The sequence below is a fragment of the Xyrauchen texanus genome, chromosome 34, assembly GCF_025860055.1.
Source record: "Xyrauchen texanus isolate HMW12.3.18 chromosome 34, RBS_HiC_50CHRs, whole genome shotgun sequence".
NCBI classification, from domain to species: Eukaryota; Metazoa; Chordata; class Actinopteri; order Cypriniformes; family Catostomidae; genus Xyrauchen; species Xyrauchen texanus.
The window spans coordinates 26,289,735-26,312,901 of record NC_068309.1 but is presented as its reverse complement, the minus strand read 5'-3'; the positions used below and the strand labels follow the sequence as shown (position 1 = coordinate 26,312,901).

The 23,167-nt window shown below is 38.5% G+C and overlaps 1 protein-coding gene across 1 annotated transcript in view; it reads right to left on the bottom strand.

Annotated features, from left to right (window-relative positions):
* Window positions 1-23,167, bottom strand: part of taok1b (TAO kinase 1b) — a 33,277-nt gene that overhangs the window by 4,776 nt on the left and 5,334 nt on the right. The window contains exons 2-19 of the mRNA XM_052103864.1: window positions 14,249-14,496; window positions 12,636-12,707; window positions 11,416-11,517; window positions 11,193-11,238; window positions 9,309-9,405; window positions 8,345-8,458; window positions 8,165-8,256; window positions 7,980-8,073; window positions 7,816-7,897; window positions 7,037-7,204; window positions 6,669-6,869; window positions 5,364-5,501; window positions 4,684-4,920; window positions 4,025-4,153; window positions 1,590-1,793; window positions 1,018-1,257; window positions 495-707; window positions 165-347 (exon numbers count right to left, since the gene is read on the bottom strand). Of these exons, the coding sequence (XP_051959824.1) occupies window positions 165-347; window positions 495-707; window positions 1,018-1,257; window positions 1,590-1,793; window positions 4,025-4,153; window positions 4,684-4,920; window positions 5,364-5,501; window positions 6,669-6,869; window positions 7,037-7,204; window positions 7,816-7,897; window positions 7,980-8,073; window positions 8,165-8,256; window positions 8,345-8,458; window positions 9,309-9,405; window positions 11,193-11,238; window positions 11,416-11,517; window positions 12,636-12,707; window positions 14,249-14,380 (2,544 nt within the window). The 5' untranslated portion in view covers window positions 14,381-14,496. The remainder of the gene's footprint in view (window positions 1-164; window positions 348-494; window positions 708-1,017; window positions 1,258-1,589; window positions 1,794-4,024; window positions 4,154-4,683; window positions 4,921-5,363; window positions 5,502-6,668; window positions 6,870-7,036; window positions 7,205-7,815; window positions 7,898-7,979; window positions 8,074-8,164; window positions 8,257-8,344; window positions 8,459-9,308; window positions 9,406-11,192; window positions 11,239-11,415; window positions 11,518-12,635; window positions 12,708-14,248; window positions 14,497-23,167) is intronic.

The window sequence follows — 23,167 nt, the reverse complement described above, 5'->3', positions numbered from 1 at the left end:
TGGGATCTGTCCTTCAAAATGGTTTCAATTGTTTGGGTCAATTGTTTGGTATCATTTTGTAGAATACCTATTTTGTGTTGGTCAAGACTGTAGATATTAATATTTTAATAACTATTTTTTCTCCCCTTGCCCGCTGCCAATCCGAGCTTAAAGGGTTAATATACCTTCTGCTCAAGTAGAGCTCTCCGCAGTGAGACCCTCTGCTCTAACTCTTTCCTCTCACGGTCGTGCTGTGCATCGGTCTGCATCTTGATCTTGCTCTGATAGGCATTCAGTAACTCCAGCTCCTGTTGCAGCTGCATCTTTAGCACCTGACACTCAGCCTCCTGAGCTTCATCCAAACGCAGCTGATGAGCAAGACAGAATGTGGTGTTACATTTAACATTAAAAGATGGAGAATGTGATGTTAAACAATGGTTATTGATACTACCTATAGCTACTTTCACACTTAAAAAATGATGTCAGCACTTTTCCGGTAAAGGTAGGTCACTCACGGCTTGTGTGGAGAGCATGTCATTGATGGAATGGTCATATTGCTCAGCGAGGATGGCTAATTTTCTGGTCTGCTCCTCCTTCAGTCTCTTCAGCACAAGCTTGTGGTCAGACTTGGGCGTGGTCTCCAGGAGGTGGTTACGCAGGGCCTTGTATTGTCGTGTCTGAATCTTACATGTGTCCTGGAATTGCTTCTTGATTTGCAGCTCTTTTGACTAGTGTAGAAAACAGAAGAAGCAGGCGAGAGCCATGAGAACAACAGAAAGCAAAAGAAACTAGTAGCTACATAACAAAACTAGCATTACCTTGGTAGTGTACACTGCACTAGTATGCCCAAAATATACACGACAAAACAAGTATACACTACAAAAACTAGTATGCAACAAAAAGTATGCACTATAAAAGCAGTGCAATTCATACATGAGGGTGAGTAAATGGTGATAGAATTATCATTTTATGGGTGAAAAAACTTTAAACAGTTTTCAGCATAGCCACAAGACAATGGCCCTTTATTGTGCAACATACCTTAAGGCTCTTGGGCTGTTGTCGGACCTCCATGACATGTTTTCTGCGCAGCTCTCGCTCTCTGCGTTTGTTGTACTCCAACTGGTTGGTGAGCTCCGTCTGGTGCTGCAAGCGGATCAGCTCTGTACGCATCTTCTGGATGGTACCCAGCTGCCTCACCTCCAGCTCCTGCATGGACTCATGATGGCGGAGCAGCATGGCATGTTCCAGATCTTTCTGCGTCTGACGCTTATTGAGCTCCTGAATCAAGGAAGAACAGACAAAAAACAGAGGGGTTCAGAGGGGTACAAAAACAAAAGGTGCAACATAAATGAAGGCCCCAAAAACACTTATGTCACCCTTAAAAATGTCAGTTTTATTGCATTAGATGCAAAATATCAAACCACATGGCAACTGCAAACAAAATTATTCTAGACCTTTTCTCAGTACAACATTTTTTTCCAATTACGTTTAACTGGTCTAAAGGAGATTTTATTGGACATACTGTATAAAAGTAGTAACCGACAGGTGTAGTTCATCACTACAATTTGAGCAAAATATAAATTTTCCAATCATTAGAAAAGGCACGTTACCTCCCGTACAAGATCCTGCTCCACATTGTGTCTTGCAATAAGGATTCGGCGTTTAAAACGGCGACACTCGAGCTCCAGGTACTGGCGTTGGCGGCGGAGTAGGTTGGCCTCCTCTTCTGCCTGGTAGTGCTGAAAGTTCTCCTTCTGCTTCGACAGCCACTCCTGCTTCTCCTTCTTGGGGGTGGACTGGTTCTCATTGAGCTCCTAAACAATTGGGGGGTTATGTGGGAAACATCTTGTGGATGGCAGAATATGAAAATCAAGGCTTAGTAACATAGCTTGTTGTTAAGCTGAAAGCTTGGGCATTTCAGACAACGGCTGAGTGTCACATCAAATAATTAATAATATACAGTGGGTACGGAAGTATTCAGACCCCCTTAAATTTTTCACTCTTTGTTATATTGCAGCCATTTGCTAAAATCATTTAAGTTCATTTTTTTTCCTTATTATTGTACACACAGCACCACATATTGACAGAAAAACACAGAATTGTTGACATTTTTGCACATTTATTAAAAAAGAAAAACTGAAATATCACATGGTCCTAAGTATTCAGACTCTTTGCTGTGACACTCATATATTTAACTCAGGTGCTGTCCATTTCTTCTGATCATCCTTGAGATGGTTCTACACCTTCAATTGAGTCCAGCTGTGTTTGATTATACTGATTGGACTTGATTAGGAAAGCCACACACCTGTCTATATAAGACCTTACAGCTCACAGTGCATGTCAGAGCAAATGAGAATCATGAGGTCAAAGGAACTGCCTGAAGAGCTCAGAGACAGAATTGTGGCAAGGCACAGATCTGGCCAAGGTTACAAAAACATTTCTGCTGCCTAAGAGTACAGTGGCCTCCATAATCCTTAAATGGAAGACGTTTGGGACGACTAGAACCCTTCCTAGAGCTGGCCGTCCGGCCAAACTGAGCTATCGGGGGAGAAGAGCCTTGGTGAGAGAGGTAAAGAAGAACCCAAAGATCACTGTGGCTGAGCTCCAGAGATGCAGTCGGGAGATGGGAGAAAGTTGTAGTAAGTCAACCATCACTGCAGCCATCCACCAGTCGGGGCTTTATGGCAGAGTGGCCCGACAGAAGCCTCTCCTCAGTGCAAGACACATGAAAGCCCGCATGGAGTTTGCTAAAAAACACCTGAAGGAATCCAAGATGGTGATAAATAAGATTCTCTGGTCTGATGAGACCAAGATAGAACTTTTTGGCCTTAATTCTAAGCGGTATGTGTGGAGAAAACCAGGCACTGCTCATCACCTGTCCAATACAGTCTCAACAGTGAAGCATGGTGGTGGCAGCATCATGCTGTGGGGGTGTTATTCAGCTGCAGGGACAGGACGACTGGTTGCAATCGAGGGAAAGATGAATGCGGCCAAGTACAGGGATATCCTGGACGAAAACCTTCTCCAGAGTGCTCTGGACCTCAGACTGGGCCGAAGGTTCACCTTCCAACAAGACAATGACCCTAAGCACACCGCTAAAATAAGGAAGGAGTGGCTTCACAACAACTCCATGACTGTTCTTGAATGGCCCAGCCAGAGCCCTGACTTAAACCCAATTGAGCGTCGCAGGAGAGACCTGAAAATGGCTGTCCACCAACGTTTACCATCCAACCTGACAGAACTGGAGAGGATCTGCAAGGAGGAATGGCAGAGGATACCCAAATCCAGATGTGAAAAACTTGTTGCATCTTTCCCAAAAAGACTCATGGCTGTATTAGATCAAAAGAGTGCTTCTACTAAATACTGAACAAAGGGTCTGAATACTTACGACCATGTGATATTTCAGTTTTTCTTTTTTAATAAATGTGCAAAAATGTCAACAATTCTGTGTTTTTCTGTCAATATGGGGTGCTGTGTGTACAATAATGAGGAAAAAAAATGAACTTAAATGATTTTAGCAAATGGCTGCAATATAACAAAGAGTGAAAAATTTAAGGGGGTCTGAATACTTCCGTACCCACTGTATAATGTTCAATATCTTGTTGGCGATACAAAAATAAACATGAATTATTAAGACAGAGATATTTGAACAGCATCTCTGATTTAAACATCAATTGCAAAAATTGAAATAGAGCTTGGAACTTTAGTTTTCTTGAACTGTCCATTACTGTGAATCGGTTCAAAACAGATTCACTGGTTGATTTGCCTCATTACTCATAAATGTTCACAGAAGTACCTGTGAGGAATTTTACTTGCTTTGTTGTTTATATAGTTTAAGCTGCATTGCTAAGCTATTTCAAACTACCCTTTTTGGTTTGTCTTATGTCATTGTCAGTGTCATTTTTTTGTACCTCACTCACTGAAAGTTCAGAAAAGTCTATAAAGAAGTTAATTTAGCTGGAATCATCTCAAGTAGGTTCACACAAACAGTGAATTAGTAGGTGGACAAAAAAGCTGTGCCTAAATAATTCTCACGTGTACGTACCTCTTTCAGTTGCTCCTTACGTAGCTTGTACTCTCGTTTCTGTGACTCCAGGAAGCTACTGAGCTCTTTTTTCTGCTGGGCCTGAATGTGCTGTTGGAATTTCTTCTCATCAGAGGAAAATAGCTTGGCCTTCGGAGCAAAACATTCAATAAAATGTAAGAAAAGACACTGTCAAACAAGAGGCTCAACAATGAGGATGTGGAAGTGTGAGAGAGTTTCTTGCCAGTTGAAAGAACTTTTACTTTCCCAATTGGGTCAGGTATTACAGGATTTTGAAAACATTGTAAATTATCTGTATGGCTTTTTTTTATTTTTGTTTTTAAAGATAACATTTTTATAAATATATTTTTTTCCTGACACATTTAAATATTTGTTTATTGATAAAAATGTATATTATTAATGCATTCATTTCTGTTGTGGGACTTGACCAACTGGACCAGCCGAGAAAATCCTTAATGTTGAGTCCTCCAATCATATAAGATAGATGAGGATTGCCACTGTTACTTGATTAGATAACTATGGTTGAGTGATGTAAGAGGCAGTGAGTGTGACAACGAGCTTATATTGAGGGCAAGCTTTTCAGGTGGACTTAAACATAACTCTGCTGAATGTACACTTGGGTCCGGGTAGATCATGTGACATGTCTTGTGTGTGCTTACATCTTTCTCCATGGCTGCTTGGTTTTTCTTCACCAGTTTTTCCATCTCAGCAGCAAAGCTGTTTCTCTGGGCCTCCAGCTCTTTGTCCAGTCTCAGCCTGTGTTCATCCATCTCTGCTTTCAGCTTGTTCTCTAGGGCCATAAGGTGCTTCTGGTGCTGCCGTCTCATGCGCTTGTAACCAGACATCTGCTCCCTCAGCTCAGAGTCCTGCTCATGTTCTTGCATCTGCCGTGTCACCTGAATGACAGAAGAGGAGAACCAGACAAGGAAATAGAGGGAATAGAGGGAAATAGAGCAGACAAAAATGATAAGAAGGCAGCCAAGAAAAATTTTATGAATGTTGAACATTACAGGAATGTCAGACTGGGAGCAAACAATAAATTCTTGTTAGGGTTGAGGGGAATTGTAAAACACATTTGTGACAATGGGTCATTCACGAACCGTGCACACGTGTATTAGTGCATTAAACCTGTTAGTGAAGGTATTCATACAAAACATTTTTTTTTTCTAAATTTAGGATACATTTTAAACCAACTCAGAGCACACAAAAGGCAAAAATCCTACACTTATGGAATGTGTTGAAACTAAATGTTTTATTAAATGATAAATATTGCTAAAAACTTAAAGCGAAAGTGACCCTACAATAAAGCTTTTGAATCCAGTGAACATTTTTGACTCACCAGAGACGCTGTACGGATGGTGGCAAAGTGCTCGCGGTTGCGATGGTGCTTGCGTTTTGGGGGCTGTGCAGGTGCTGTGAGGGCCTCTGTAGGATGAGGACGCATCTCAGGATCCTCATGGTAAACTTCCTCTTCTTCCTGAAGGTCACAAGAGCAACAAAATGTATTTTGAGTATTAAGATATTTCCTGAGATATAGAGCATTTCTGATTTGGGGTGTTAAGGAACAGCACCCTTCAAACGGCTGCAGTTTTCTATGATACTTTAAAGCTTAAGTGTGTAATTTGTGCACCACTAGTGTTACCAACTGGAATTGCTAAAATAATTATTGTTTTCGAACAGATTTCCCCAACACACACCCAGTTTGCCATTAGTTGTACAAACAGGTACTCCTGCCCCAAACTCATACCACTGGTTGAATCAATGCTGCTGTATTGGGATGCTCAAACAAACAGAAGAATGTTTTGATAGCACCACAGAGCCACAGTGTTTACACTTTTTTGGTAAATCAACCTACAGACGGCTTTCTGTCTTTGCATAAGATGGGTTAGGACTATTTTAAAGGAAAAGTTCAAACAGAAATGAAAATTCTCTCATCATTTACTCACCCTCCTGCCATCCCAGATGTTTATGACTTTCTGTCTTCTGCAGAACAAAAACAAAGATTTTTAGAAGAATATCTCAGCTCTGTAGGTCCATACAATGCAAGTGAATTTTGACCAAAACTTCACAAAGCCCGCATAAATGTAATCCATATGACTACAGTGGATCAATCAATGTCTTCTGAAGTGATCCAGTTGGTTTTGGATGAGAACAGACTAAAATCTAACACCTTTTTCACTGTCCATCCTGCCATTAGTCTCTAGGCATGATCATGATTTCAAGCTTGATTACACTTCCTAGTTCTTGACACATGGAAGGCACCAGGAAGTGTAATCGAGCTTGAAATCATGATCGCCAAGGAGACAAAGTCAAGCTGTACAGTGCAAAATGATTTATATTTTGGTCTGTTGCCATCCAAAACTGACTGCATCGCTTTGTAAGACATAAATTCAACCACTGGAGTTGTATGGATTATTTTATGCTGCCTTTATGTGCTTTTTGGAACTTCAAAGTTTTGGTCACCATTCACTTGCATTGTATGGACCTACAGAACTGAAACATGTTTCTAAAAATCTTTGTTTGTGTTTAGCAGAAGAAAGAAAGTCATACACATCTGGGATGGCATGAGGGTGAGTAAATGATGAGAGAATTTTCATTTTTGGGTGAACTATTCCTATAAAATTTAAGAGGTACATGAACGTACAGGCTTCATGTGTATGACCGAACTGTTAGACATCACAGTGTGGTCTTTCTCCAAGTCGTGGTCACTCTTGTCATCAGCAGCATCTGGAAGGCTGTTCACTGAGCTGCTCTGAGAGCTGGCACTGATGGACATGCTGGGAATGGACTGGTTACTACCTACACTGCTCACTGTGCCTGTGCGCCCAGCACCGTGCTCTGGCTCCTAAACACAGAGGCAAAAGATGTTCAGAGCTCAGCACTGCTCATGGTCATGCAGTAAAAAAAAAACAACAACAACAAACAATTCTGTACCTCCATTCTCAATGTTAAAATTAATTATTATTTAACACTAGTTAAAATACTTGTACTAGGAAAGGTTTGAGATCTGACCTCATCTCCCTCCTGGGTCTCGGCGGTCGGCCCGTTGTGGGCCTCCTGAAAGAGGATCTTTTTCATCTTACGGTACTGTAGGTTGTCCAGCTCTCGGACAGCATCTTTTGTTCGCAATATTAAGTCCATTAGGACAGATTCTGGCCTCTCTCGCTGGACAAAGGCATGCTATGATTTCAACAGAGCGAGTACAAAACAAGGACAAGGTTAGTGGAGAAAGTATTCCTGTGGATTACTTTGACAAATAAAGAAAAGTGACTTAAATGCACCGCCGTTCAAAGGTTTGGGGTCACTTATCTGAAATGTTTCTCATGATTTTAAAAAACCTATGCTTTAATGCTTGAAATTAGTTTTGTAGACAAAAATATAATTGTGCCAACATATTCATTTATTTCATTACAAAGTTTTTTTGAGAATCAATACTGTTTGGCATCAATGATGTCAAACACATTTAGATTAGAAAACATGAAATATATATATATATATATATATATATATATATATATATATATATATATATATATATATTTCAGCTTTGGTGGAGGGGAAGATTTTCAGTGAATTACAACTCAAATTTCAGTCTAGCTTTAGCACATGAGTCACATGTTCGTGGTCGCTATGAACTGTCTGGAAAAGATCTGCGTAGAGATTCTTCAAAATAACTTTTCTAAGTAACAGCATACAGGTCTGGAACAACATGAGGGTGAGTAAATAATGACTAAAGAATTTTTAATTTTTGTGCGAATCATCTCTTCAAACTTTGAAGTTTTAAAGCAAACCTGCAACAGATCTTCAGAGTGTGGTCTGTCTTGAGGGAGTTTCTGAAGGCAAGAATCAACAAAATTTCGAAAATAATCCGTCCTGGAGAGAAAGAACAACACAGAAGTTTCAGTCAATGACTAAGGGCATCTATCTATACATGCATAGAGTATAACGGACTCACCATTCACTTGACTGTAGCGTGGGGCTCTCATTCTGCGCTATGTGGTATAAGGCACTCATCGCATTCATGTTAAAAAGAGGGGGCTTCCTTTCCGCTACAGCAAAAGGGAGAACCAACAGTAAGACATAGCATTTCACAACATATATATAAATATGTGCAGTTCATTTTATGATGAGCATCGTCACCTAATTCTATGCAAGTGATCCCAAGAGACCAGATGTCAATCTTTCCATCATACTGTCCCTCGTCCATGGCTAGAATCACTTCAGGGGCCATCCTGAAAGGAAACAAAAAATTGTATTAGAGCTGCATTAGGTTGTGTGAATATAGTTATTATACAGTACAAAGACAACCAGTGTGCTCACCAATATGGTGTCCCCACAAAAGAGTTGGCCGGAGAGGCGATGGAGGCAGAACCGAAGTCTGCCAGTTTGACTTGTCCAGGCTCAGTCAGCAGGATGTTCCCAGCTTTTATATCCCTAAGTGGAAAAAAGGACACCCATAGAATAATTAAGATTGGGGCTGTTTTATTCGACTCCAACAGGCAGTGCAGTTTCAAGTTTTCAGTGAATTCTCATATTAAGGGATTGTGTTAATGACTCTTAATGCTTTTGAGGAAGCACTTTTTGACCAATTCAATACAAGAACCGGGTCATTTGTTTGCAAATATAATTACGCTGGTGTGCATGCAGCCAATGAGGACAATGCAATAAAACGATTTTTATTATTTGCCAGTGCCCAGTCTTTCGCACTCATCACTCATCAATTCAGACTGAAAGGTCTGCTAAAACAATTTATTTTGCTGTGATGCTGTAGATTTAATTAGAACATGTTATTGATTCCCAATGCTACTCAATACTCATGATACAGTTAATTTACAAAACATGGCAATAAGCTGTCACATGCACGCACGCACGTGCACACACACACACACACACACACACACACACACACACATGTTGTGTTTCCATGTTTTAAGGGGACTTTCCATAGACATAATGGTTTTTATACTGTACAAACTTTATATTCTATCCCCTAAACCTAACCCTACCCCTAAACCTAACCCTCACAGAAAACATTCTGCATTTTTACATTTTCAAAAAACATAATTTAGTATGATTTATAAGCTGTTTTCCTCATGGGGACCAACAAAATGTCCCCACAAGGTCAAAAATTTCGGGTTTTACTATCCTTATGGGGACATTTGGTCCCCACAAAGTGATAAATACACGCTCACACACACACACACACACACACACACACACACACACACACACACACACACACACACAAACACACACACACACAACAGTGAATAAAAGCACTAACCTGTGAATCATGTTATGGGAATGAAGGTATGCAAGGCCCTGCAAAGCACCATGGGTAATTGCTGCAATCTCAATTTCTTGAAGGGGCTTTTTGTGAACTAATAAAAAAACAAACAAACATTAATGGGTGCATGTTCAACACCAATGGGGCATAGATTTTCCAATGCATTGTGATCTTTGTTTGAACGCTCTTGATATCGATTCTTTAATCCCAAGATCGATCTTTCACTTTATGTGGCAACCCTCTATATGCAATTACATTCCTCACATGTGAAAACAAATCTCACGCTATACGAATAAAATGTTTATGATTAATCACTGGCAAATAAATGTTCAGATTTTACTCACCAGTGATTGAGTAGTATAGTAGAGAAGTTATTAGCAGAGAGTTCTTTTCACTGCATGTTGAGAGTAAAAGTTTGGTTTAACTCATTCTGTCTGTCCAAATATGAGATCCACGGATCCATATGTCATTGAATAATGTCTCTTTTAATACCCTTTCTGTTTTTTTACAGTCAGTTGTTGATCATAAACAACAAGAAAAGAAAAATGTAATTCTAATGACACATGGATGCGCTAAAGAAATTTTGCACGTCCTCTCTCGTTATATGCACTTACTGGCTGATGCCTCTAGTCTTAAAGAGACAGTACAGATTAAGCATGTGTTCTACATATTAATGCAAATACTTAAAAACTGTACAGATTATGCAAGTAAACAATACAAATTTTACAAATATATATACAACAAAATATTTTTAATTTCAAGACTTTAATTGAAGGAATAGACAGAATTTGGATATTTTTCAAAAGCTAAATATGACAAATTTGATGAAAAATTTATGAAAATATATTTAAAATTACATTTTGAATTGTACCTAGAAGGGTTGTCTAGATGGTTTCTTTGAGCATTAACTGAATTTCATTTTTATGTGAGCAAAATGGACACTGTAACAGAAATGTAAACATCTAAACTCAAGTCAGGTACTGGTGTAGGACAAAATATAACAAACTTGATAACTTGATTTATAACAGGTCTTGAATTAGGTCTTCAGTCATTCTGCTTAACATCTTTTGTGTTTGACAGAAGTCACAGAGGTTTGGAACAACACAAGGGTGATTAAATTATAACAGAATTTTCATTTTTAAGTGAATCTTAATCCCAGATAAGCATGTCTTTCTTTTTCTGCTAAACACAAAGATTTTTAGAAGAATATTTGAGCTCTGTAGGTCAATACAATATAAGTGAATGGTGATCAGCACTTTAAAGCTTCAAAAACCAGAGACAGTCGTAGTAAAAGTAATCCATAAGACTCCAGTGGTTTAATATATCTTCTGAAGCAATGCAATCACTTTGGATGAGAATCAGATCAATATTTCAATACTTTTTTACCATAAATCTCCATTTTCACTTTCAAAATGTGGAAAAAGGACTTTAATCTTAATCTGTTTCTCACCCACACTTATAATATCGCTTCTGAAGATATGGATTTAACCACTGGAGTCATATGGATTAATTTTAAGATGCCTTTATGTGATTTTTGGAACTTGAAAGGTCTGGACACCATTCACATGGACCTACAGAGAGGAGATATTCTTCTAAAAATCTTTGTTTGTGTTTAGCAGAAGCAAGAAAGTCATTCACATCTTAGATAGCATGAGAGTGAGTAAATAATGAAAGAATTTTCATTCTTGGGTGAACTATTCCTATAAAATCTAGTCTAACGGTCATCTCAAAATATATTAGCACACACCAAAATATTATAGCTAAGGATTTAGGATTTACTTTTGCTTTGAGCATAAATAAAGGCTGGCAAATAAATGAGCACACCCACATTTTGAATAAAAGCATGATAATGGTTTCATATAAAACTAAATGGCATCTCACCTTCAAGGAGGTCAGAGGCTGAGCCCAAACAATACTCCATGACAAGCTGAGGGAAAGGAAGATTAATCATTTCATACATATTTAGTAGTAGTGGGGTACTGAACAGAGGTTACAATTGTTATTTATATACTCGTTAAAATGCTATGCCCATGAGAGCAGAGAGAGAGAGAGAGAGAGAGAGAGAGAGAGAGAGAGAGAGAGCTGGAGAATGGCGAGATCTTACCCATGCGGTGTGTTCCCGCAGGTAGCATCCTTTATATTCTATGCTGTTTGGGTGTTGTATTCTCTGGAGGAATTTGACTTCCTTAATGATATCCTGCCATTTCTAAGTAAAGAGAAGATTATGTAAAACCAAAAAAATTAGCAGTCGTCTTTATAATGAATGTCCCTCATTACATTAACATACAACTCTTCAGAAGTGTGCAATCAATTCCAATGGACAGATCAGTTTCCACTATCTAAAACGAATAAGACTGGATATATCAGACTCGCTAACATGCGTAGATCTAAAAAAGAAAGTCAGTCCTAAAATCTTCTGAAGGAGCCTTTGCACACAGATTACGTCTAATCTGATTACTGCTAATCTGAAATTATAAGGGAAAACACTTCCACCCACTAAACTATGAATGGCCTTTGCTTCAGTATGAGGTGTTACACGAGAGACTAAATGTGACTGCAGCAATTTACTTTCTCAATTGTTACTTAATAATGGTTGTATGATGTTGCGCCAAGCCATTGTTAGTGAAATGTCAATTTTGAAAAACCTCTGAGATTGGCTTTCCTGTGATCTCAGTTTTTATTGATTTTGAACCAAAGGTAATATGGGACAGCACACATAAACTATACCATGATTGTATATCACTAGAGGTCGACAAATATTGGATTTTGCCGATACCGATAACCAAAGTGGTGCAAAAGGCAGATAACCAATTAATCATCTGATAGTTTTATTTTTATTGATTTATAGAATGATGAAACATATCTTAGTCTTTCCTTACTATGACAGGCTTAGACATTGAGGCTACAAGAGTCCAAAATGAATAAAATCCCAAAAGCAGTTTAGTATGCAACCAAAATCCCAATAATAACCAGAAAAATTAAGATTAGGTGCAGAACGCTGAACTTTAAACTGTAAACAAGCCCTATTACTATAAACTGTTACAATGCTTTCTATGTTAGTAATTACCAAATTAAGCTTTTTATAGCCTATATACTGACCAGATGAAGCGTTTTGTATATACAGTATAAGTAACAATCAGTAGAGATTTTTGGCCAAAACTGATAGTTCCTAAAAGCATCTATCGGCACCAATTAAATGGTAAAACCGATATATTGGTCTACATCTCATTCCAATCACCATGTCTACCCTTAAAAAGGGAAAAGTTGAATTCACAACAACTGTTGCAGGACTGTGTATTGACTATAGAATTCAGGAAATCTGACCTCATTGGACTGTTTCCCACTGTAGGACATCTTTTTGATGGCCACCACCTCTGCAGTCCGCACATCTCGGGCCTGAGCAAGGAACAAATCAGATATTATACAATTTACCAAAACATGTTTTTGGCACTTTCCATGATTAGGGTACAAAAATTAGATAGTACAATTTAAAATCACAATTATAAAAGGGTTTGTGGCATGGGGGGCGTGGTCATGTGTAATTAGCCTAATACGGGACCGGTGTGTAGTATCACGACCCGGCCCCGCCCTCCGCCCTGCCACATTCCTCCCTCGTCCAGGTAGATGGGGATGACCTGCCGGCAGACAGTGCAGAAGGCGCGCCCTCCCCCAGGGAAAGAGGAGGGGGATGTACGTCAGGCCGTGGGCTGCCCAGCCTGAGAGAACGAGGGAGGAATGTGGCAGGGCGGAGGGCGGGCGGGTCGTGATACACACGGTCCCGTAATTAGCCTAATTACGGGACCGGTGGGTAGTATCACGGCTAATTACGGGACCGGTGGGTAGTATCACGACCCGGCCCCGCCCTCCGCCCTGCCACAGGGTTATATAGAAACTTAAAACTAGCCACTTTTCATGCTATGCTAATTTTTATGTTAGATAACAATTAATCTAAGATATCTTATAGTTCTCCCCCTAAAGAAAATGCCATTTGTGTCTTTATTGCTTAAAAAAATAACCATACCAATTTGTACCCTATTCATACATCAAGCACAGAACAAATTATTGTCTGTGGTCGACCGATATGGGTTTTTTGTTGGCCGATGCTTGATATCTAAAGACCATGGTTTCCAATAGGCCTATATAATGCTGATATGTCACACAATGTAATATAATAGTAAATGACATAAATTGGAAAAATAAAATTGCTTGTGTTTTAGATGGTAGAAAGCAGTTACTCCTGGTTTCTGTTTAGTCTTCCCATTTTAGTAATTGTTTGCACAGAGAAATTGTAATTATCAATCGCATTTTCTCACAAAAAGACAGAATCAAACTAATGAATATGACATTTACATATTCAGAGGGTCAGAGGGACACAGTTTTGATCCAGGTTATTATAAAATGTGCTTAAGAGGAATATGTACGAGCGCTCCACAGGAAGAAAAAGATTTGTGCAAATTTCGTGAGGTTTGTGAATGAAATCTGCCTAAATGAGATATTCACATATTTGTAGACAATATATGATAGAAGTTGTACTGATATTATCTTTTTGTCATTAGACAAGACAGTTAACAGTTACAGGTAAATGCTGAGAAGAGAGAGGAGAATTAATCACCCGAGCACTTTAAATATCAGAAGCTCATATGTACTGTCACGGCTCTGAGTTGCAGGACCATTTAAATGAGATGTGTTTGCACACATTACTGTGGTAACACTATGGCACGTAACAACAAAACAAACTGTGATTGGTCATTTACATGTCTCAGAAAGCTCCTTCACATGCAAGGCGGCAATTCTCAGCATCATCATGGCTTAAGAAACTAATCGGCCAAAAAATACCAAATATCGGCCGATTTATCGGCCTAGGAGACTTACTGTAATGGTTGACCCCTATCCAAGACCCTCAATAGGTAAAAACATATTACATATGAAATACATACAAAATAAACTGCGCCAAAGCTTCCATGACCGATCTCACGAAGGTCTGTATACAGCTTCTCGGGGTCCTCCTTGAAGAAAAGGTCTGCGATATCGGGGTCCTTCAGGTTCCCTGCCCGGCTGGTAGAGGGCATGCTGCGAGCCAAAGGACCCGCCGCACTTGCAGGGGACTATCTGTCCGTGCGACTGCGATGCGTCAGGCCCCGGTGGTTACTCATCTGCCAGAGGGAGGCAGTGTACACATAGAGACCTGCAGTAGAAAGACAGATATCAACAAATATGTAAAAAACGAGAGGTTTTGTTTACTTTGAGGCATGAATAGCAAGTAAATCAGATATTTTATTATAGCATCTCAGATAACCCTGCCTCTAAATGGCACATAATGACAAAACTGACCACATAACGTTTCAGTTAGAAGGCTCTAAGTGGGAAGTTCAAAGCTAATCTAAGCTGCAATATAGTCCAGACCTTTGCTGTTTTAGTCAAACATCTGGCTACACAAGACTAACTGGATCATAGTAACATTCTTAACTCAGCTCAGATACTGATTAGGACCTGTGACCTGACCATTTCTGTCTATAGGCTGTAAATTCATCAGCTTTAAAAGTACGACAGCTGATGTGCTCCCAGCTTTCTCACTGACCTGTTCTGCTGTATTCTTATCGCAACTTCTGGCTCATTCAGGTTTAGAGGGAATTGAGACAATGCACTTCAAAGTCATCAAACCATCATACAAAGTCATCAAACCATTAGAGCCGGTTAGCTGTATGGGCGCTCGGATGAACGAATGACTGAACTATAAAGTGACAGTGGGGAAACGGTTCACTGTGATGACAACTATAGACCCTATGAAAGACATCTTACAGTTCAGTGGCAAATCCATCCCGCTCTCTTTATGATGCTAATTAATATGGACATTATAGCAGCATGAATAAGGATGTAACTGAGTGGGTGAGTGAAAAAGTTTAGCAGTTTCCTTATGCCGACACCTAAAAGGTTGATGCTCAAAGCATAGAAGGCTAGTCAGCAAGGAAACTCCATTGTGCAGTCACTAGCATTCTTCACAACCCTTTACCACTCTTTCTGTGCTAACTGGCTGTTGAGCAGGGCTTTTAGTTATACAAATATATAAATGTGTGAACAACTTTCTACACTTTCAACTATGACTTAAGTTCCAAAAATGCAGAATGGTCAAGCGTGGCTGGCAAAATACCGAATTAAACTTACAGTTTTTGTTCAGGAAAAAAACTAACTTGTTTTAATTCTCTATTGTACTGTTTTTAACACATGGTCACTATCTTTACTAAGATGAGCATAGACAAAATCATAACAGCATTTTTCACAAGTGTCTTAAAAGGATCCTGCCATTCACCAAAAACACCACAGCTATGGGTAAACAACAGATTAAAATTTTAAATACTTTTTTTAAACACTCAAGAAACCAAGTCTATTCTCTCAGACATGTGATAACACAGAGGGTAAGCTGGAGTCACAAGACTGAGGAGGGTGGCTACGGTCTAACACAGGCTTGGATTTTATTTCTTTTCTCCTCTAAACTGTAAAGGCAGAGGGTGAATCTTTAAGAATCAGAAGACCAATGTTATGAGGAGAGCTGTAATTAGTATAGCCAAATGTATTACAACAAAGTCAGCTAAATTTCATAGTATGAATCATTACATGAGAAAGTGAGTTTCACATGGTTGCTAATGACAAATTGTGCAAATCAACTAGACATGGGGCCTGGGTAGCTCGGCTAAAATTGGCCCGGTTGCTTGGGAGCATAGAGTCACATGGGGTAACCTCCTCGTGGTGAATTGTGCGTTGATGTCAGGTGCCTATGCATCTTAGACGTCAATCCGCGCATCTTATCATGTGACTTGAGCACATTACCATGGAGATCTAGCGCGTGTGAAGGCTTCACGCTATTCTCCGCAGTAACGCACTCAACAAGCCACATGATAAGATGCGCGGATTGATGTCTCAGACACTTAGGCAACTGAGATTCGTCCTCAGCCACCACGAGGACTTAGAGCACATCGGGAATTGGGCATTCCAAATTGGGGAGAAAAGAGGAGAGAGAAAATCAACTAGACATTTTGACTTTAATTAAAGGAACAGTTCACTTAAAAATCCAGTGTCTTTTAAAGAGATATGATCAGATTTGGGCGAGAAATAAACCAAGACTTGACCAAGAAACCAAGAAATGGATCAAACCATTTGAATTATGCTACCTTTTTGTTGCTTTGATGTCCTTTTTGAGCGTAAAAGTTTTGGACCCATTTACTTTTATTGGATGAACAAACACGCATCATATGTCCTTTAAAAAAAAATGGTGTTACGCAGAAAAGTTTGAGATGGCATAAGGGTGAAAAAATGTAAAGAATTATCATTTTTGGGTGACCTATTCATTAAACATGTAACGGATTAATTTGTGCCTCGATTGGTTGTTTATTAACTAACGTCATATCAGTTGTGATAAGAATTTCCAGTATTATTGAAGTCAAAATCTTAATCTAGGGTCCTTTCATCCAAGCACTTTTGGTGCACACCCAGATTCGAATGACATCAAATTTTGGTTCGTTTGGATGATGCAAGCACTGTTTTCCGAACTCTGTTGCACACCCACAAATCGCAAGTTTGAAAATGTGGTCTGGGGTACGGGTCATGTTAACACTGGTACAGTTCGCTGTTGATATGAATGCAATCATACCAAACCACAGAAGTGAAATTTGCATCTTTGCAGGCTTGCGATCGCCATTATTATGTATAATGCATTTCTCATACCTGCTTGTCTCTAAATAAATCACCATCAGCGAGCTGCTCGTATTATTCACATCTCTTGCAACGCATCCACAGGCTAGCGGGTGAGATGAAAACTTTAATAACACAGCAAAGCTGATAATTTCTTGAGTTGTAACCTAGTTACAGTGGTAAACATTTGCTACTTATACTCATGTGGATGACGCAATCAGACCGCAGTTTGGACCAAAATTATATGGTGTTAACAGAGACCAGTGGGAGCAAGGGGAGGAAACGAACACTGGATTGGTCTAAACCAGGGGTCGGGAACCTAGGGCACGTGGAGGGGTAATCACTGGCATACCAGCAACAGCGAGAGAGGAGTAGAATATTTTATTTATATGAAATTCTGCACTTTGATGTAATCTCCGAATTGTGGAACACAAAAGTAGTTATTTATAGTAGAATCTCTAAACTGCTTTTTTTACATACAGTGGAATTTAATGTTGACCATGGCATCGAGACAAGATTTTCAGTAAAAAGCAACTTAAATTTCCATCAATTCCTTATTCAAAATATCTATAAATAACTTTGGTGTGAACTATACCTTAAATGTCATTAGCCTGTATAGTCGTTGGTCAAAACAAGACAGCAATATAAACTGACCAAAATTGCATGTCATTATTTTGAGGCAAATCAATTTGGGGAAAGGTTTCGGATATGCAATTATGGTTAAAAAAAGAAAGTTTTAGGATTTAGGTGGTGCGATTCACCGAAAACAGTTAAATATCTGCTTGTGATGGGTGAATGGCTTGCATGCGCAGTGTGAGCCGAGTCACACTTAAAAAGTGTTTAGCTTCTCATTCAACTGATGAAAACATGCTGCGTGAACATGAGGAAAGATTACATTACTATACAGTAACTATTAAATTATAAAAATGAAAAATAGAAATGTTTTCACAAGTTGTCTCAAATTTCAGATACAATACCAGGAAAATTAAAAATGGCACTCCATGTAAAAAAGGTTGCTGACCCCTGGTTTAAACAATAGTACCATGTGTGAAAGCACCCTTACTTTCACTGTCACCATGGTTAACAGGCATGATTCATGGCTGTTTAAAGGTGCAGTATGTAACAATTTTCATGTAATATTTTCCTTTTTTTTTTGCCAATGTGTGAACGGCTTGTAACGCAACTTAAAAAACGAGCCCTTCCCGGACTTCCTATGTTTCCTATAAAAGCCTGCAGACTGATTTTCATGCGAAGGGAGTGGGTCAGAATTGCTGGGAAAATCCAAAGGATGTGACGTTTATGCGCACTCCCGAGTAAAGCTGCTTTGAAACGATAGGTGTTGTGAAAGGCGCTATACAAATAAAATTGACTAGACTTAAACAGTGCAACAGTAAACTGTCTGGTCTAGTTCGGTAGTATGTAGCGGTATGCTATGTTAGCTGATAAGTAGTTTTAATTTTGTCTTAAAGTTTGCAGTAAAACAATCATAACTGTGTAATTTGAATTATGCTACCTCATCTATCAGCATGATGCCAGTGGATCACGTTCATTCTCATTGTATGTTACGTCATTGTTTTGGCCGATGCTCGCTCGCTCACGTCCCTATGGAGTGTGTGCATGAGTGCGAGCACGAGCAACAGGCAGCTGGCTGCAGTTCACTTAACAGCCACAGGCATCATTAATAACAAGGGTTTCTGAATTTTTCAAACTGGACCGTTAAGGAATTAAAAATGGGATTGACTTTGGTTCCTTGTTCATTCGGACAGTATTCAATCCACTTCAAACTGTTGTATGAACAGGACAATTTGAGTCACACCTGTAGTAAATATGCTTCTTAATTCCAAACACTGACTGTGTGAACATAGCTACATTCAGTGTAAACACCCATTTAGGACTAGGACAAGCACTAATTAATGAAGATGCTCTTAGTAAGCACCACTAACTAATTACACTAAATGTTTGATCAGTTGTTGTGTGATTTGCTGATTGTAAAAACAGCCAATATTTCATATACACCAAAAGGCTTCAACTTTATATTTACATTTATGCATTTGGCAGACGCTTTTATTCAAAGCGACTTACAGTGCACTTATTACAAGGACAATCCCCCCAGAGCAACCTGGAGTTAAGTGCATTGCTCAAGGTCACAATGGTGGTAGCTGAGGAGATTGAACCAGCAATCTTCTGCTTACAAGTTCTGTGCTTTAGCCCACAATGCCACCAATCCACTGTAGTAATGACTTTTTTGAAGGTACGCAAACTAATCCCATGGGCACAATGTCAACAGTATACAACTCTTTGGCTGAGTCAATTAACTGTTCTGAGTTGAGAAAAAAAAACAAATAAAAAAAAAGGGATATCAGACAGTATTGACCTATTTTATCTACCTTATTTTTCAGCAGAACTAGGGTGCCACCATTAGCAACATTGAATGTGGACCACTTCTGGTATTAGCCATTTCCAGCTATTTCAGCTATGCAAAAATAATACATAATGCTGCTTTATATTGCAGGCTGGCAATAAATGTCATATTATTATCATTAATTATGATTTTCATAAACTCATTGGTTTTGAGCACATATTTTTACAGTTTATTGCATTTTGCCATTGTTTAATCACATACTGTTGCACTGCTAAATGAATGAAATCAGGCACTGACACGGATGGTCCATTGCGCCATCTTGACATGCCTCCACAAACTTTACACAACCAGCAGAGAGAAGAAAAATGCCGGGAAAATGCTGCTTCACCTTTCTTTGCATCAAAACTGCATCTTGTTTCATCTTGGCAAAATAAGAAACACATTTTACTCTATGGTCTTCTCAGAGAGCATTATCTCTTTCTTAGCAGTGTATAGTAAACAGACACACAGATCAGCATTAAGCATGGCTTATGAAAATTATCGGCCTTTGGAATTAAATAAAAATATGCATCATCGGAGGTTATGCAGGTACACATGAACAGAGGTTTACATGGAGACAAGAAAGACTGCATCATCACAATCTCTGTAAAGAAAGCAGCTGATTTTATTACCGTCTCCTCAATACAACAACACACAGCAACAAGTGAATGATTTACTTTTTTTACAATAAATGCTGACGGTAGAAAATTATCTGAAATTATGCCATCATTCTGCTGTACATCCTATGGTTGTGTGATAGTTTATAATCTTTTATCACAAAATTCTGGTATATTATCCTTGTATTTATTTATATTGCGGTCAGTAACAGTGGAACTTTTACACATTTGCTGGATATGCAGCCACTGCTTACTTCCGCATTGCAAAATAAGCAGGATAGAGAAAACATGTAGCCTTTCAGAAAAATTGCTGAATTACTCATTACGGACGCTCCTCCGGGACAAAACAGTATCCAGCTCTGCAGACATAAGCCAATAAGGAATTATGTCATACACCAGAAAATACTTCCTAAAAGTTCATACATAATTATAATCAATGCTTTCACTTTGAATAGATACTGGTGATAAAAAAATTATAAAAGGGATAGTTCACTGAAAATTTTTTATTCTTTCATCATTGACTCACCCGCATGCCATCCCAGATGTGTATGACTTTCTGTCTTCTGCTGTACAGAAACAAAGATTTTAAGAAGAATATTTCAGCACTGTAGGTCCATACAATGGAAGTGAGTGGTGATCAGCACTTTAAAGCTACAAATAGCACAGACAATCATAGTAAAAGTAATCAATACAACTCAATTGATTTAATGAATATCTTTTAATGTTAAATGATTGCTTTGTGTGAGCAAACAGATCAATATTTAAGTCTTTTTCACTATAATGTTTACTTCCGGTCGCTCTCTGATACGTGTCCAGGAGGGGACACAGTTCAAGCGTGTTGCTTGTTCATGCAAGAATGGACACGATACAACCTGAAGTGCAGCTAGATTTGTTAACAATCTTCATTGGTTTTGATTTCATTTGAACATGCCAGCGCGCTTGCATCACACGAGTGACAGCATGAACAGAGTCCCCTCGTGGAAGCGATTTGGAGAGCAACCGGAAGTAGGTCACTATTAGGCCTTTTCACTATTATAGTGAAAAGGCCTTAAATACTGTTGTTTCTCACCCAAAGCGATCGTTTTGCTTTAAAAGAAATTTTTATTTATGGATAACTTTTACTAAAATGGTCTCTGCTTACTGAAGCTTTAAAGTGCTGATCACAATCCACTTGCATTGTTTGGACCTAGAGCTGTGATATTCTTAAATTCTATTCTAAAAATCTTTGTGTTCTGCTGAAGAAAGAAAGCAATACACATCTGGGATGGCATGAGGGTGAGTAAATGATTAGAGAATTAGTTTTTGTTTAGGTGAACTATCACTTTAACCTGTGCCTTGCATCTAGATTGAGTCTTGCTTAAGCAACATTCCATTGTGCTGCCTGTAAGCAATGCAAGCAGGCAAGATCTGGGAGATAGTAACTCTAGTGTGAAAAAGACAGGAACTTGGCCATGATCTCTGGTTAGCCTTGTGGGAATTCCCTTAAACATTTTTTAAAATGAGCTAGAGAGATCTGTTGACCCTTAATCTCCAAAAAGCAGTGTGGAATTAGGGTTTGGTTTTGTCGGGTCTCAACCTCTACAAAGAATTTCCACCAAACTAGAGTTGAGCCCACAATGAGAAAAAAATTCAATAGAACCAAAGACATTTGAGCGACTATCCTTGAGATCTAACTTGCCATAATAGAATTGTTGTATTACAAATATCAGATTTCCAATGAGTGAAAATAAACAGATTGCTAAATGATACAATCGATGTTCATCTTTCTATTTTGAGTTATGGAAGAGAAAAAAACACTCCCTCTCAAACCATTTCATAACTCACACAAAGTTTTCTGCTGGCTTGTTTGGAAACCAAATCTAACAAAGCAGAGGAAGGCATTATATTGCAGAGAAAATAGAACCAACAGACTCTAAAAAGTCAAAGAAAAGGTGGAGTCTTTCAAAGATTTAAAGTTAATTATTTGGCATTCAACCCATAGAAGCATTTTAAAAATCTACAGTATTCCGACTGGTCATGTAAGCATGCTTACACTGAATGTTTCCTTAACCAAGCAGCCGTTTCCCTTGCAGGATGAATACCATTTCAGAAGATTGTAGAGTTCTGATGGCATTGTCTGTCTACACATTGATTGTCATTGTCTGACAAACACTGACAACACTGTCAAAATCCCTACAATAGTTTATCAGATGATGTTTTCACAGCTTGTGATGTCATAATTCAGCTGTACGCAGAAGTCAAAACGATACCAGACAACACCAGACTTGTTCTTTTCAGTTTGTCTATATAAAAGAGAATTACTGTCCTTCACTGGAAGGAACACTTTATTGATCAAGATCTCTGCTGTCAAAATTGTTCACATGACAGAACGTCCAGGCATCCAGTTTAATTTTTCAAAGGTGACATTCTCACACACTTTTCAAGTTTTAGATATTTCTGTTATTTCCTAGAGTGTCACAAAACTTCAACAGAATTTCAGAACAGCCTATTTGAATTTGTATTAAATATGTCATGCATGCCTTATATGGAAGTTTATATGTTAACAATTCAAAACAAAAGAAGTTAGTGCAGTCAATCATATTTAGAACAAGACAGTGAAACAGGGCAGAGTCATATTCCCTCACAAAAGACTGAAATGCTTGTATTACTAGTTTGGTCTACAGAAACGGTACTACAAGCACAGGCTGATAGTAAGGCTAGTAAAATGTAGGCCTTACATGATATGTACAGTAGTAAAAAATGCTATACTGAACAGCTAAGTGTGTACATTCATCTCTGATACTGTATATAAAAGCACAGAGACTTCAGTTTCCATTAATAAGTAAATATAACAGAAAAGATTAAGTACTTTCTACATTGAATAAGTTAGTTTTAGCATGAATTAAAAAAATATTAAAATTAAATTCTACATTTGTACTCTGTTTAAACATAAAAAATGTATGCTCTACCTTGTACGTAATATTATTTATGATTGTTTGTTATCTTTAAAATGCATCATCATCTTTCAATCCTAAAGTAGAAAACCTTGTCACATTTTTTTGCTAATTTGAGTAAATTGTACTTAACTTTTTGAAGCTGGTGTTCCCAGCTTAAATAATAAAGAGTTTGCATGGAATCACTGTTTTTAAGTTGATTTACACAGTTTTTATTGT